The 16,391-nt window shown below is 34.6% G+C and overlaps 1 protein-coding gene across 4 annotated transcripts in view; it reads left to right on the top strand.

The window, feature by feature from the left end:
• The first annotated feature begins 2,299 nt into the window (after nucleotides 1-2,299).
• LOC128211527 (ATP-dependent RNA helicase DHX58-like) overlaps nucleotides 2,300-16,391 on the top strand; it is a 28,416-nt gene continuing 14,324 nt past the window's right edge. Inside the window, exons 1-2 of one of the 4 annotated variants that reach the window (XM_052916424.1) lie at nucleotides 2,300-2,338; nucleotides 13,509-13,660. In XM_052916424.1, coding sequence (XP_052772384.1) covers nucleotides 13,516-13,660 — 145 coding nt within the window. In that variant the 5' untranslated portion in view covers nucleotides 2,300-2,338; nucleotides 13,509-13,515. The other 3 variants (XM_052916423.1, XM_052916426.1, XM_052916425.1) reach the window with 3 other exon arrangements.

Here is a 16,391-nt window from a genome sequence, read left to right as displayed (position 1 = left end):
TACCGATCTACATATAAATCCACGGGCGTGACTTGTACCAAATATATAAATCCACAGGCGTGACTAGTACCTATCTCCATATAAATAAATCCACAGGTTTGACCAGTACCTATCTACTAATAAATCCACAGGCGTGACTAGTACCTATCTACATATAAATCCAGATGCGTGACTAGTACCTATCTACATATAAATCCACAGGCTTGACCAGTACCTATCTACTAATAAATCCACAGGCGTGACTTGTACCTATCTACATATAAATCCAGAGGCGTGACTAGAACCTATCTACATATAAATCCACGGGTGTGACTTGTACCTATCTACATATAAATCCACAGGCGTGACTAGTACCTATCTACTAATAAATCCACAGGCGTGACTTGTACCTATCTACATATAAATCCACAGGCGTGACTAGTACCTATCTGCTTATAAATCCACATGCGTGACTTGTACCTATCTACATATAAGTTCACAGGCGTGACTTTTACCTATCTACATATAAATCCACGGCATGACTAGTACCTATCTACATATAAATCCACAGGCGTGACTAGTACCGATCTACATATAAATTCACGGGCGTGACTAGTATCTTTCTCGAGCATGACCAATCTTTTCGAAATATTCTTACGCTTAATGCAAGCAGAGTCTACAGATATGATAATAAATAAATTCAAAGTATAACGGGGCTTTATGAAGGCACATAATGAATACAATTATGAAAACAAAGAAAACATTGAGTCTTAGGAGTACAAGGTACAGCGGCTGAAAGTTTAAGTACCAAATTATTGTTTGAAACCTCGTTCTTCAGCAGTTGAACAAGGTTGGAGGTGAATGGGGTATATGGCGTGTTTTAAAACACAAATAAACATTTAGTTTAAAGATGTCTGAAGGGAACTATACATATACTATATATATTTTCAAATGCTGTCAAATTACACATACAATTATTATAATTATTTATGCAAATTATTAAAAAGAGAATGTATTGTAATATGAGAATTCTTCCATATATATATATATATATATATATATATATATATATATATATATATATATATATATATATATATATATATATATATATATATATATATATATATATATATATATATATATGTATCATATATATTATAATTGTTTCATCGTTGACAATAGTTTTATTTACATTTTTGAAACGAAAATGTCGGTCTCCAATGATGCTTCAACATTATTTTTGCTTTTACTATTTATTTCCATAATGGCTATTGAGTGTACATGAGTCGTATATAATTTAGTATGCCCTCCAAACCATATGCATTAGACATGCTAATAAAGTTTCTGTTTATCAATAAAAACAGGATCCTCGCGTAAAATTCCTCGGGTTCGAACTAGAGATTGCTTTTTTGAAAAAAAGCGCTAGTCTCACCTATTGTGTGGTCGTACCTGAGAAAAAATAAATGATGGACATGAAATTTGTAATTTTGGACTGGAGACGATCGAACAGTGAAGTTTGGTTTATTCACCCGTATTGAATAGTGAACACTTACTGTGACCGTGACCTTTGACCTACTGATCTCAAAATCAATATGGGAAACCGTTTTTTCTCCTTAAGTTTACCGCGAATAAATGAATACTGCCATGAATGGGGGAGACATAATCACACTCTCGCTTTTTATTCCCTATATGTATTGATGTATCTAAATATTGCCCTCGACCTATGCCAATTATGAATTAAATAAACATATTTATATCAGTGATTATTAATATGCATATGCAACTACCTCAAGACGCTATGCTGAAAGAACTGACAGTCGACAGCCATTCATCGCTTCAAGCGCTTTGATTATTTTTTCCAAATCTTGTGCAACATATACTTCAATAGCCGAGTTGTGGGAAGTGAGCACTTAAAAGGAAAACCTTTAGCCTGCGTTATAAATACCCAATTTTTACGTCCCAAACCACGTGGGAAGACCAAACTGACAATGGCGTCTTCGCCTATTTCGTCGGAGGATTTTGTCCTTTCTGTTAACAGTGTTTTAAACTGACCTTGGTTCTTTGTTTTTACAATAATAAAACGGATGATTATGTATTCCGACCTGATTTTTCCTAATGTAAATGGAAATTATAATTCATAAGACGTAGAAGAATTATAAATGGGTTTATCTTTATTAAGAGTATATATTTCTCACCCTTCTCTTCGACAGGCAGAGCGGTAGTGCATAGCATAATAGTTTAATGCAACCTGTATCGTGCACAGCACCGGAAGCTGCGCACTGGATGTCACAATTGTCCAAGTCTACGCAGCGTGCCGAATAAGATTGTTCAGCTTTATAAATTTTACTTTGTTTTCGTGAGTACAGGTTAAGAGTACATCACATCTTTCTTAGTATACACTTATGTACATCATTGGCAATCCGGTTTAAGTTTTTTTATACTCTTAGCTTTTTGTAATATGCTGAAAGCGTCCTTTGTTGTACTTAGCATGTTGTTAGGGGTCGTATTACCAAAAACATCTTAATATTTATACTCAATGTATCATCTATCCGTGTATACCGTCTATCGATGTAATCCGAAACATGCCGAATAACGATCACGTGAACGGGTACCTGCACTTCGGATTGTTTATATTCATTCAAGAGAACTGTCAGCTACAAACATTTGAAGATCGTGTCGTTTCTGCGCGTAAGAATTCCCCAGAAATTAAAACATATACGTAATTACATTTTTTTTCTATATTCTAATTCAACTTTCTAAATGTAAGCCATTGCTATTGCTAGAATCTCGCAAAACCCAGTAACAGTAAGCAACGGAAGTCTTAGTACACCGATAGATGATACACACAGGCTAAAAGACAAAAAATACCTATCTGCGTTTCTATGGAACTTAGGTAATTTCGTGTCTAAATATAGAACGGAATTTGGAATTCCAAAAGTTCGCTAGCTAAATATAGAACTGGAAGCTGGAATTCCGGTATTTTCCAGTACAAAAATAGAACCTGAATAAGGAAATGCGCACGAATTATATCTTGGATACGGCATTTATCGTTGTTTACGTTTTCGAATATGGGACAATGAGTAAAGAAACGTTCCCCATTTTTTCTCTGCATGATTGCATGCTTGTGGCAGAAGTAATGGGAGGTCCGAGCGGGAGTCACAACTTTACACGTTATCAATACGAAACAACGCCCTGTGAGTATATTTGTAAAACTAATAGCTATAGAAGCAAAAATTAGTGTCAGTCACGTTACTTGACACAGGTTTAAAAACTGTAAGTGAGATACGTTACACATTCTACCCGATGTCCATTGCCACCCAACTAATTTGAGTAATGCCTGGGGTGGCGGGGGCCGGGGGGTGTTGGGCAGGTGGGCTGACTTGAAACCCGAAAAGGCAACTCTTACAATTGTATTTTTACGAGACAACAGAACGAATGAATACTAAACCACCATTAATTTATCCTCGCAAAAACTGCTCAGTGCATGTACAGTCTTTTTTTTCCAAAAGTAGTACACCTTGACTTGGCTGTGGGATTGTTCCCAATGTCGATTTAACTGCTTGTGAATTATTAGTGATGGATTGACCAGGGGTTGGTGGGGGCACTTATGGTAAGGTCACAATTTATAATATATTAAGCGATCAGCACCCCCTCCCCTCCAATCTTACACAGTATCATGGTATCATGAACAAGGTCTGCCTTCCTAGAACCTAGTTATTAGGACTGAAAACTAGAAAGCTACTTAATATATATAATTGCATGTGCACATTTTTGTATTATAATCAGACTGAATATATTTTATATCTTTATATTTAGACTGGCGTGAGCTTGTGTCTGCTGTGTGAGTGAATACGATGTCATTCTTTTCACTTTCATTTCCTGAGGAATGAAAGAACATTATGGATTATGTTTTATTAAAAGATTTTGAATTTAGATGCATTGATTTTATTTTCAAGTGCTACGGACTTTTTCTAATTTTAATTTCAATTTGATATTGTTTTTCCTTTAAGCTATCACATCCAATCAAAGAGACATATGTGTTAGGCGGTCATACCTGAGCAATATAATGCTCGGGCAGAGTATCGTCGCGCCGCTCATGATTAAATGCAAGATCGGGACAACTTGGTACAGACATAAGCATAAGAACCTCTACCAAGATTTTCTCCAAAACAAACAATAATATTCAAAGCAATCAAAGGTAATCTACTTTATTTTATTATTTTGGTATCATTGCTGCCAAAATGGATTTTTTTATAAACGTTTATTGTTTATATGTCAAATATTGTTAAGCATACTGATAAGTGAATACAATTTTGCAATTTACTGCCTTCTAAAGGCTGTGTCCAATTTCGAAAACATGTCCGTTTTTTCCCCCCAAAATATAATTGTTTCCCTATTTGATAAATGCATATGAAGTTAATGAACAAAAAAGCAATGTTTTTTTTTAATAATCTATTGACAAGACTAACTCTTTAACAACATAATGATGCATAAAAAAGTATAAACATTGCATATTTATCATTTTATTAGCTATTTTGGTCTGACTTTGTATTTTTTTAAAGACAACTTTTTTACCAATTTGCAAGGCACAGGCGGTGAAAATAAGTAAAAAAAATCGTGTTTATACGTTCATGACACTAGTTTGGAAAAATATTTGTCATGGCTTCGCAAATTTATTATACTAAACCAGTTGATTATGTAACAAAAAATCTTAATTGATAATGATTACTGTTGTTTATTCATTTATTTTGCCCCCATTCGAAGAAGAGGGGGTACATGTACATTGCACATGTCGGTTGGTCCGTCCGTCGGTAGACCAAAGCTTGTCCGAGTGATGACTCCAGAATGCCTGGACCTATACTCACCAGACTAGACATGGAGGCTGGGCCTGACCAGTAGATGACCCCTATTGATTTAAGGGGTCATCTGGTCAAAGGTCAATGTAACAGTGAGCTTAAATGCAAAATGGTTGTCCGAGTGATAACTCGACAATGCCAGCACCCATGGCCCACAAACTTGACTTTGAAGTTGGGCCTAAGCAGAAGATGACTCCTGTTGTTTTATGGGTCATCGGATCAGTCACAGTGAAATTGAATGCAAAAAACATGTCCGTGTGATAACTCGACAATGTCTGCACCCATGACCCTCAAACTTGACAGTTAGGTTGGAGGTTACCAGTATTTGACCCCCATTAATTTTGAGATCTTTAAGTCAAAGGTCAATGTCACAACTCATAGTGTCATTAAGATGTACGTCATTTTTACTTATTTCCTAGTGCTATGAGGAAACATGTATATCTGCAAATATCAGTCATCATATACAAGTATCAGTCATCATCAGAACATGATTAACAACTGTACCTACTATCCTCACACTTCGAACGGTCATAATCTTAAAACTACCTCAAAGGCATCCAATGTATAAAACAAAACAGCTGCCATTTCGGTCCATGCATATTTCATTCAATTATCCATAGATTCCGGACAACATGGCGCTCAGGGGGCATAATGTTTGGCAAAAATCTATTGTTTGATTATGATTCTTTATGATACTCATTTACACTGCATAACCAACTTATTTCAAGCGGTTTATCTTATGCAGGAACCATAGGCCTTCTAGTAGATGCCATCATATCGGTTGTGGAAAAGAAGTCATGAGGCCTAATAGGAATCTCAGGCCAGGCTTGTATGCCAATGACCTCGGCCATTCTCCAGCTGCCCTTTCACAAGTTCACACATTACCGGTAATCGTTACATGTATGTCTGTATTAGTTATCTCCAACCCATAGAGAGTGAGAGATACTGTTTATGTTACCATGAAACAGCTAATTTTAATACAGAAATTTCTTGCTATCAGATCCATTTCTTGTGTAAAAATAATATTGGTATCCAATCCGATAGGATATGAGATTTTCCAACCGGGTTGAACACCAGCCTCCAACCTGTTGAGCGAGGTGCAGACACTTTAACCATAGAACTTCTCTAACCTTATCAATGTTTTTTGTGCAATGGATCAAAATGGATATGCACATTGTCATGATATTATCATATATACAAAGGCAACATAGCGACAACTCATAATTATTGCATTTATTTAAGAGTTTATTATTGTTCATAAAATTCTAAAGATAAAATAAATTAAGCTCATAACACTTCTTCTCAGGTGTGCATGAAATAACCTTTTAGTCTACCTTTTTTTCCGAAGTTATGCTCCCAGGCATGTAGCATGTTACTTGTGTTAATTTTGAAGAAAATAATGCTTATTATGTTTTGTTAATTCAGCTGAATCTCATGCACATTGATGAAATTTTAATAAGCCCTCCACTCTTCCGAGACTTGGGCTCGACAATTATGAGTGGGTGCATTAATTAGGATAAATACGGTATGTAACAAAGGACTGTTATGAGAACAAGGAAGTTACATATTTTAACACATTGTTCTGAGATTGAATGCAACTTGATTGATAGAACTGTTTTAGGTATTACAAAATAAAAATTCTAATTTCAATGCAACTATGAACCAGAAAACTATTTATATCTTCTTCAGTATGCCCACAAGCAGTTCCACAACTAGTGGGAGAGATCTTTACAGGTAAACATTATGGCTATACGTAAGCAGCTTTTTTCAAGAAAATGTTAGGATTAAGAAACCCAGACAATATCAATTTAAATACCCACAGTTAGCTGGTTATACATATAATCAGTTAGCAAATAATAACAGTTCAAGTGTACTAAGATGCCACAAAAACTATCTACAATTGGTAATTGAAACCATTTCCTTTTTTGGGGGAAGCAGACAACTACATCTTAGCAATTTGCTCTTTATGTCCTATAGTTTGAATTGCAATATGCTATGTCAGACAGCATGGTTTCTAAGTGTCTAGAAAAAAAATACATTAGAATTAATTTTATATTATTTGTATCCTTATGTTATACAAATTAAGATCAAAACAGTGGTTTACTAAAATAGTGTATCTATGTTAAGTTTTATATATACTTTAAGCAGATAACGCACAGCAATGGTTAGTGCACATGGAGATTTCAGTGCAAGCAGAGATGAGTTGCCGAACTATAGGTAACCTTATAGACTGTTATACTATAATTATCATTGTTAGCTCACTTACACTTACACAAACAATACAGTGTCTTATAGCAGGAATGGGAGTTTTCATATACATATGAAAAGCTTAAAATGCAGTTATTAAACAAAATCATTTTATTGTGTGTTATTTTGATTTTTTACAACAACTATAACAATGATAATTTTGGTGGTTGTGGTGATGGCCGCGATGATGATGATAGATATACATGTACGCAGTTCTCTGGCTTTAAGCTTTTACTTTTCATACTGGGACACATCAATTATCCAATTGTAAATAATATCTGTATTTTAGTTTTTGTATTTATGTTTCTTAAAACCATTACAGTGCATCAACATGTGGAAGAAGTGTCAGTGCCAGTGCGAGTATAAAGATTTGGCTACAAATTACGGGTAATTTTTCAAGACTGCATCATTTATCATTCTTAGAAGTTGACAAAACGGTCAATCTTTCAGATTGCAATTGTAATATTTGTTTTTTTGTGATAAATATTTATAAATTTATACAATCAAGTACTGTAACAATTCTATTTTATTCAGTGGTTAACACTTACAACTATAATGTTAGTTTACAATGTAATATTTTACATACATCAATGTTCATTTTGAAAATCATTTTACTCATTTTATTCATTTTAAATGTAATGAAATGAATAAGTTTCCCTTTCAGCCCATTTCAGATGGTGACAGACCATAATGTGACCAGTGAGCTATACAACATGTAGGTATCACATTCATGCACACTTTAAACTACTAGATGTGTATGTAAAGTAATGTCTATTCATATAACGAAATATCAACTTTTCAGCAGCACATCATCCAATGGTTTCAGGCCATGACACAATCTAAAACAAAGGATAAAAGCTGTCAATCATGAATTTATGAACTGTATATGTTAGTGCAAAGAAAAAGAAATCATCAAAATCTATTTATGTACTGTATTTATCCGTATAATGTTAACTTACATGTATCATATATATGGAATGTTATGAAACTTTATACATTGGCAACCCAGTTTCTGTGATGACTTAGTTCGGGGTATTAAAATCCCTTTAAATGATAGCTCAAGTTTCTGTTTATATTTGTACATACAACTAACTTATTGTTTGCAGCAGTGACACAGTGATTTGCACCTGTTCCTGCTATACTGTTATGCAAACTTTACGGGAAGAGAAGATTCGGCTCCAGATCAGGGTGCTCAGAAAATAGCTCTGCAAAGAATGAACATTGGATACTTTTTTGTTTGTGTGTAAGATCTTAATATATTTAACGGAGTGAGCACCAAAAGCTATATTTTACAAGTGGCGTAGCACAAAGGTACACCACCTGTGAAATATTGGCTTTAAGTTTCACAATGTTAAATATATTCCTATCTTACACTGGAATCAACACGTTCTTTTAATTATATGCATAAAATGATTTGAAACATTCCTTAATGGAAGCTTTTCAAAAAAGTGGGCCAGATTTAATGTCATTTCAGAAATGACATCGTTGAAATCGTGTACCAGCCCTTTGCTCGTTGATTTGTAACACCTTTTTGTGGAGGCATGCTTAAATCTAAAAATGATGAAAGATATCAAAATCTTATTTCACCTATTGAAAGAGTGAAATATCCTTTTCAATTCACCAATGAATCTCGACATCATCGTAAAGCATGTACTAAAAAACTTACATGTACTTGTTAATAGTATGTGTTGGCGAAGTAATCCCTGTTTTGTAACCGATGTTGAGGAGCAACTTTATTGTCGATGTTGTTAGCATTTCCACCGTCATCGATCACGTCTGGCATTGGTATGTTCTGTGCTTAACAGATTTTGTGCAAAACAGCAGAACAATTCTGTAATTCAGAAGAAACAATGGATTGTTTGGGTTCAGAATATCAGGAATTAAAGTATACTAAAGTGTATTCTTATTCTTTCAATGTATTAGGCTTTGATTAAAAGAAGGTTAAATAGTAAGTACCTGTCAGTGTTGGGTGTTTGTATATAAAACAAATCAATATCAACGGAATCTTTATTCCCATTAAGAATGTGAATGCGTCCGTTTCTAAATAATGCCATACATCAACTTTTAAATATCTATACATGTAGCTGGTACAGTGGGTTCATGATTTGTATTATGTGGTATTCTATGCCGTTACTTTCCTGTACGTGGGGGAATGAGTTGAATAAAACAATATGTGATCAGTTAAATTTCTTTGTTATGATTATGCATGTAAGGATGTACATAAAACGCACCTTAAAGCTCATACTAACACACGCCCATACTGTATTTGTATTTCACCAGAAACATCCCTAATTGGTTTTTACGTTTTGGCATCTGCATCTTCGTGTGGAAATAATAGCCAAAATTTTCATCTCAATGTCATCTGCCCATGATACTGTCTGACAAGTTTCTAAGCCAAACATGATTTATTGTTTTATTATTTAAACTGCTCTTCAGACCATGGATACATTGAAACATAGGGTCATCTGCAGGTCATGCCAATATAACAGTTTTGTTTTTACATTTGAAATAGTGCATGATTCCTTTATACAATTTATTTAGCGCTGTCAAGCATACTTTTTAATACCTGCAAGCTTCATCAGGCTGCACCCCGATTGCACCATGGGGGGGGGGGGGGGGTCACCGAATCATCTCTTCAGTTGACCTATGCCTCTTTCCACCTTGGCTCTGGTAGTTTTATGGGATCTGAAATTAAAACCATGATACATTTACATTGAAGAGTGAAAAGAAGATCACTTTCTTACCACCGCCTTGATATAATAAATGCACCATGAGAGCACATATATGCACCAATTAATTGTTCTCAGAGTAATCAAATAATTCAGAAAGAAAAAAGGGTAATAAAGGGGGCATTGTTGATTTTCTTTACATTGACAAAAATAGGTTTAAGTATATCTCGTGAAAGCTTCTCGTGTTACAGTGTGCCGTACTACATGATAGATCTGGATGTCAACAACCCTGTTAATAACACTCAAGTTATACAATTTTATTTCAATGTTGACAAATGTTTCAGTAATTGTAGACCTTTTTCTACTTTATAAATTTCATTGAGATCATCATAAAAAGACATTCTGTCACTATGGCCTGATAAATGATATGCTTGACTGCAGGCGTATTGGTCACAAGTTCGAAACTTCATGCTGGTGAAAAATTTTAATACTTCTTTTTTTACTAATGTAACTTTTTGTTATTATGTGTTTTTAAAGGTTAAGTTCATGTACCCACATATTTAACACAATAAATGGAAAACATTTACGTGTTATATGCTGTTTGGCTACCAGACTGGGGATTAAGGTATGGGGAAAGTAGCCATCTTTGCCCCGCATATGCACTTCCCCATAAAGATGGTATTGGCCATTAGGGATGTGACCTTCATCAAACCGAGGGTATGACTAAATTACGAAAATAGGCTGTATTGTATTTCATCTTTCATTTTGTTTTATATTATACTCAACTGAACTCGATATTATTTTATTAAATCACAGTTACATTTAAGTAAAAGCCTGTGAAAACTCAATACTACTACAGTTTGACACAAGTATTAAGAGGTGGATTTATAGCGGCTTCACAACAAGTTTGGAATTAATCATTATACAAAATAATTATAATTAATTGGTTAGGGGATTGTGGTAAGTTTTAATTAGTTTTATTTTCATAACAAAAAAAATTCACATATTTGAATTAAGGTACAATAAAATCGATACAGTAATGAAATAAAGAAAAACAATTGAACACATGATCAGTATCGTTTAAAGTGATTAACTAAGATTTAACAATACAAAACTCCTTAAGTAAGCGGGTTCTTACAATATAAAACTTCACCAAAATTCAGGATATAAGTAGTAGAAACGACAATGTATGTTGTTGTTTTCCTGATAGAGTTAAAAAAGGACATATAAGTTAATAGTGCAGTTCGTCACCGTTATCGTTTAGATAACAAAACATAAACTTTCTGTTGATATCGCTCAAAATACTTTTATTTTCACCCAAAATAGTTTTAAAAATAGCCAGTCTTTCAAAAAGTTGAATAAATATCGACTAAATTCGAGAATAATACATTTTTTTTAATCCTATTAAAGGCAAATGAAATCGCCAATTTTGTGTACCAAACATCGGCGAACGAATCCGTTGCCTTAAGCCATAAGTTATTTCAATACCTAGGGACCGGGAATTAGGAGACCGGATAAGACCGGAAACTACGATGAGAGACCGGGAAATAGTATCGTCCCGTAACATTTGGAACTCCTCGGCCATTTTTACCGATAAATCGATTTCGTTTTCGATAAAAAAGGCCGAGGAATTGCGAATGGCCCCGAAATTTGCGTTTCAAGTCATAATGGAAATCTTAATTCGGAATCATAGGAATAAAATAGAATAATTTATTTTGGATTTAAACATACAGTTCATCATCCATTAACATGATCATACATATAAACAATAGTCAATATACCATTTAGTATTACATTTAGAAAGCATTACAAACATATCAAATATATACTATTACTAAGAAGAACATGCATTAAAACATATTATCAAAGGAAATGTTAACAAATTTCCAACTAATAAGCATATAGCACAGTTTTAAGCCTTATTTTTATGAAACATACATGATACAAAAAACAAACAATAACAATAACAATACAATATCAATGAATAAACAACAACACATCATTGAGTTAACAAATTATTTCGTATTTTACGCGCACAATTTATGAAAGTCACTATTTTCAGAATTAGTGTCTCATTTATTGTGTTTATCACTCTAAAATTTTTATCATGTTAGGTCTTTCAATATAATATTAATATAAATATCGCATAGGTACCTAAATAGGAAAACGGATAAAGGACTTACCGAACTCGCTTATTTAACGTTCAAGAAACTTTCCTCAACTTTTAAAGAAGGTTCGATCTTCCTTAACATTAAAGGAATAAATCGTCGCCTTTAAGGAATATTTTAAGATTTTGTAATATCACTTAAATTATTCTTAAAGAATATTTAAGGAATGTTTGTGCTAATTAAGTATAAAGTTAATAATAAGATGCTTCTGTAATACGGGCCCTGGTTTCATAACTAAAATGCTGTCTATTTGAGGAACAAAGAACATTCGGTAACATCTGATTTGGGTTTTCACTTTACCAAAATTGCAATAGTCAATATGCCCCACTCTGTATTGGTATTGGGACATTCTTTCACTAAAAGACTACAAGCGGCGGCCTTGTGTGTTTCTAACCAAACAACGAACATGAGTTTGTCTCTTGATAGCATGCAAGTCTACTGGCACGGCGTAGGTAGTGGAATCATTTTACCTGCTGATAGGCCAATTTTTATGGGACAGCTCATATTTAGTATCTGAACTTGATACTGACATTTCATTTCTTGATGATGGTAGCAATGATTTATGAGACCACTGTATTTGTCCACTGGCCAATTAGTTCGCAAGGTATTCTTGTTTGCCAATTCCATGTCCCGAAACGGCAGCAAAAGGGTTGTCATTTCCGTTATTCTGTAGCGTCGAGATCAAGTTGCTTTTATTGCTAGTGCAAGGCAAGTGGTGCTTCTTGTTCGAGCAAGATGTCAGAGTGTAAGTAGCCTAATATTACACGGTTCACACAATACTTTGTTGCCAAAAGTATAATCCATATATACACAGTAGCCGTGACATGCCTCGATATTATATATGTCCGTACGCAGTTTCCTTCGTTTTGCAGAACGGCAACTTACATGATCGGGACATTTGCCCATGTTCGACGTCAGTCTACATTTCACAACTTTTGTGTACTACTTTTTAGTTTCATTCATGCTTATAATTTGCTGTAAAACATTTGCAGACCACACCCTAAAATTGGTGCTGATATTGTCATTGCCTTTCGCATTCTCAACACGGTACAACAACTACGCGCACTCACTTTTTATAAACATTATCTTTGTTCTTGTGCGTGGATTGTTCATAAACCTGGGGCAAGTACTCCTTTTTGGAAATTAAATTACCTTGTCAGTTATGAAAGCTTGTCTTCAAGAGAGATCTGTCAAATATATATGGAGGAACATACTAATGGGGTATTGCTTGTGTACCTCCACAGTATTCATCATTTATATAAATACTAATGTGGTATTGATTGTGTACCTCCAAAGTATTTAGCCTTTTATAGCTGTTAATGTACTAATGGGATATTGTTTGTGTACCTCCAGTATTCATAATTTATATAAATACTAATGTGGTATTGATTGGTACCGCCAGAGTATTTAGCCTTTCTATAGCTGTTTATACATATATTTTGGTTATGTACCTTTACAGTATTCAGAACTTTAATATTTGTATATACTGAAGAGATATTATGTGTGTATCACCAATGTATTCAGATTAGTGTCTAGAGCACTGCATTTTTGTGAAAATACTAACCTATAACAGTTAATTATTACAGCATCATCATGGAAAAAACAAATCCTAAAACGGCAAAAGGGGGGAAGAGGAAACAAGAACAGTCTTCGCAACCTCCACCAAAGCACAACAGACTGTCCACGTTTCCTGAAGAGACAATGTCTAAAGACGAAGATATGCTGGCGGAGAATGACGGTACGGACAAATCGATCCATAGTTTTTGCTCAAACTCCTCTCTGTAGGCTGATATGTCATTTGTTGATGAAAACGAGCTAAGCGTAGACAATGATAGTTTACTTTTTGTCGACAAAAAAGTGATTTATCTGGGTATATTTTCGACAGTACATCATCGATTAGATAGGAAAATAACTCACAAAGTCCTGAATGGTGAATTTTTAGAATTAGCTTTATTTATAAATAAGGTCAACCATGCTTAAGAAACCACTACTATCACAAAACTCAAAATTCCACAGTCATCTCAGTACGAAAACCTGCTACTCATCCCATCACTTCTATACAAATACATGTATGGAACAAACTTTTCCAATTCTTTGCTGACATCTCCACTACAAAATATCCAAATCAGGCAACACACATGTCTATCATACAGCAAATGTCCGATACTTGTACGACACGCCAGTGGACAGCTACGAAGAAAAGGCCAGAAAACTACGTTTTGCAACTCAATCAGTCCCTTACAAATCGGGTCAGTGTAATAAAACCCGCTGAACTGTTTCGCACAACTGTAGTAACATGTTGCCCACCGCTGCAATAATACAACAATAGAACACAGCAACCTGACGAACAAACCAGTCACAACTCACCCACACAACAGTTATACAAAATTGACTAGTTTTTCTTTGCCAACACCATTCAACAAAATAACCTCCAGCCATACCTTGAATGTTATGATAATCTCAAAACTTAATACATTGTCACACTTTAAAGGGGCTGTACACCAGATTTTTAGTAGAATGTGTTACGCTTGGATATCATAATTGTAAAAAGTACCAAAATGTAAAAATAAAATAAAATAATATTTTAATCGAGTGACATAACTAAGCTATACACCTAACTCGCTAATATCACGTGATAACACCGACTATCCCGCACAAAGAATTAATTCTACTAGGTAGACATACCCAGTAATCATTTTTAATGGAAACATACGAAATAACTGCTACACTTAAATAAATTGTAAACTATGTGGTACTTCAGTTAGTAAGTTTCGATGCATTGTACACATTAATGTCAAGTTTATGACAGTTTTCGACAATTTTCTTTTTTTTTCTTGCAAATTGATCATCTGGTGAACAGTTGCTTTAAGCAAAGGTTTTTCATTAGAATCTGTGGGCTCTTTAACACAACACATTGCAAATAATGACAAATCTGTCAGTATGCACACTACCTTTGCTAAAAATAAGCGGAGGTCAAATCAGATCATGTATAGGGACCTTACAAAAACACCATTAGGGAATTTCATTTGTAGCCCTCTCGGTGCAGTATCTAAACGCGCACCCGAAAATGAACTCGGCGGTTACTCTTGAAACATTTGACCATATCGCAGCTCTTAAGTGGTAAAACCGCAGCAATTACAAGGGCTGACATTCAAGAGGCTTTTTAATCCTTATCTCACTTTAAGACTATCATAAACTAGGTTTCTTATGTGACAACGAATACTATTTGTCACAATTTTGCCAATGGGGGCTCTTTCATATGTGGTCATATTTGAACCCTTCTCATCTGTTCTGAAATGGATTTTGCAAATAAGCTTCATATTTGATCAGTGTTCCATATCAGAGATGATTTCATATTTGTTGGAAAACAAGGAACATATTCCTTAAAGGTGAACTGAACTGTAATTTCTACTTCTTAATTTTATTCATTCTTTCTACTAAACGCGCTCAAGTTTAATATACAAAGCGTAAATTTTGCTTCTACGGTCTACCGTTACCACGGAATCCGGCCTATGTTCTGCCCATTCTATGGTTGCTAGATGAATTAAAGCCCTTGAAAAGAGTGGAGACTGTGTTGTCTCCCTTTGTTTTAAGTGCGCATGCCCAGCGAGTACCACAATGCATTGCTTTAATTTCCCGGAAAATGTTAGATATTTTTGGGTTTCTGATATCGCCAACATATTGATGTAAGAATTATATCTATAAAATCTACGAAGTCGGTTTGAATAGCGATACGAAATGTTTTATATGAAGTCAGTCTGTATCCTTGCGATAAATATAGACGTGTTACTTCCCTTGGATTAAAATAAGCCATTTTAAATGGAGGCCATGACAACACTACTTTCAGACACCGTCAATGACAGAGAAGTCAGTGGCACAAAATAAGGTAGCGATAATGAAATGCAGACGATCTTAAAATTTTACGACCGTGCTCGTATGTTGGAGCAGCTGGTTGAAACGGATTGATTTATCAAACAAGAATTGCAGTGTCAATTAATTGTAATATCTTGCGAGGACTTGGACAGGTTTATAAAAACATAGGAGAGTTTTTGACTCAAGGAAATTGGAACAACCAGCATTCCATAATATTCCTTTACATTTGGCTGTTTTAAGTCAGCATTTTTAATGGAATGCTGTGTTGCACTCTACTTAGGAAGGTAAAATTGTGAGTGATAAAGGTGAGTGATTTGATAATTACATGTACTTTTACAATTACTTTTTGTACTTTTATCAAAGAATGACCCCCACAATAACAGTTAACAGTAAATCTGTCAGGAAAAGTGGGCTAAATGACGGGCTCGAAGCTATGATCACTAAAACACTAACTGATGCCTCATGTTCGTATGGGATTACCCACAAACTTCACCCCTCTCCCTTTTATCTAAAGACTTATCAAGACACCCATGCATTTAACATCAAAGTAAACCTTGGATGAACAGTGCATCCGGTTTTGTACTCTAGCCAAAAAA

The sequence above is a fragment of the Mya arenaria genome, chromosome 12 (assembly GCF_026914265.1).
Source record: "Mya arenaria isolate MELC-2E11 chromosome 12, ASM2691426v1".
NCBI classification, from domain to species: domain Eukaryota; kingdom Metazoa; phylum Mollusca; class Bivalvia; order Myida; family Myidae; genus Mya; species Mya arenaria.
This window is presented reverse-complemented; position numbering and strand designations above follow the sequence as displayed.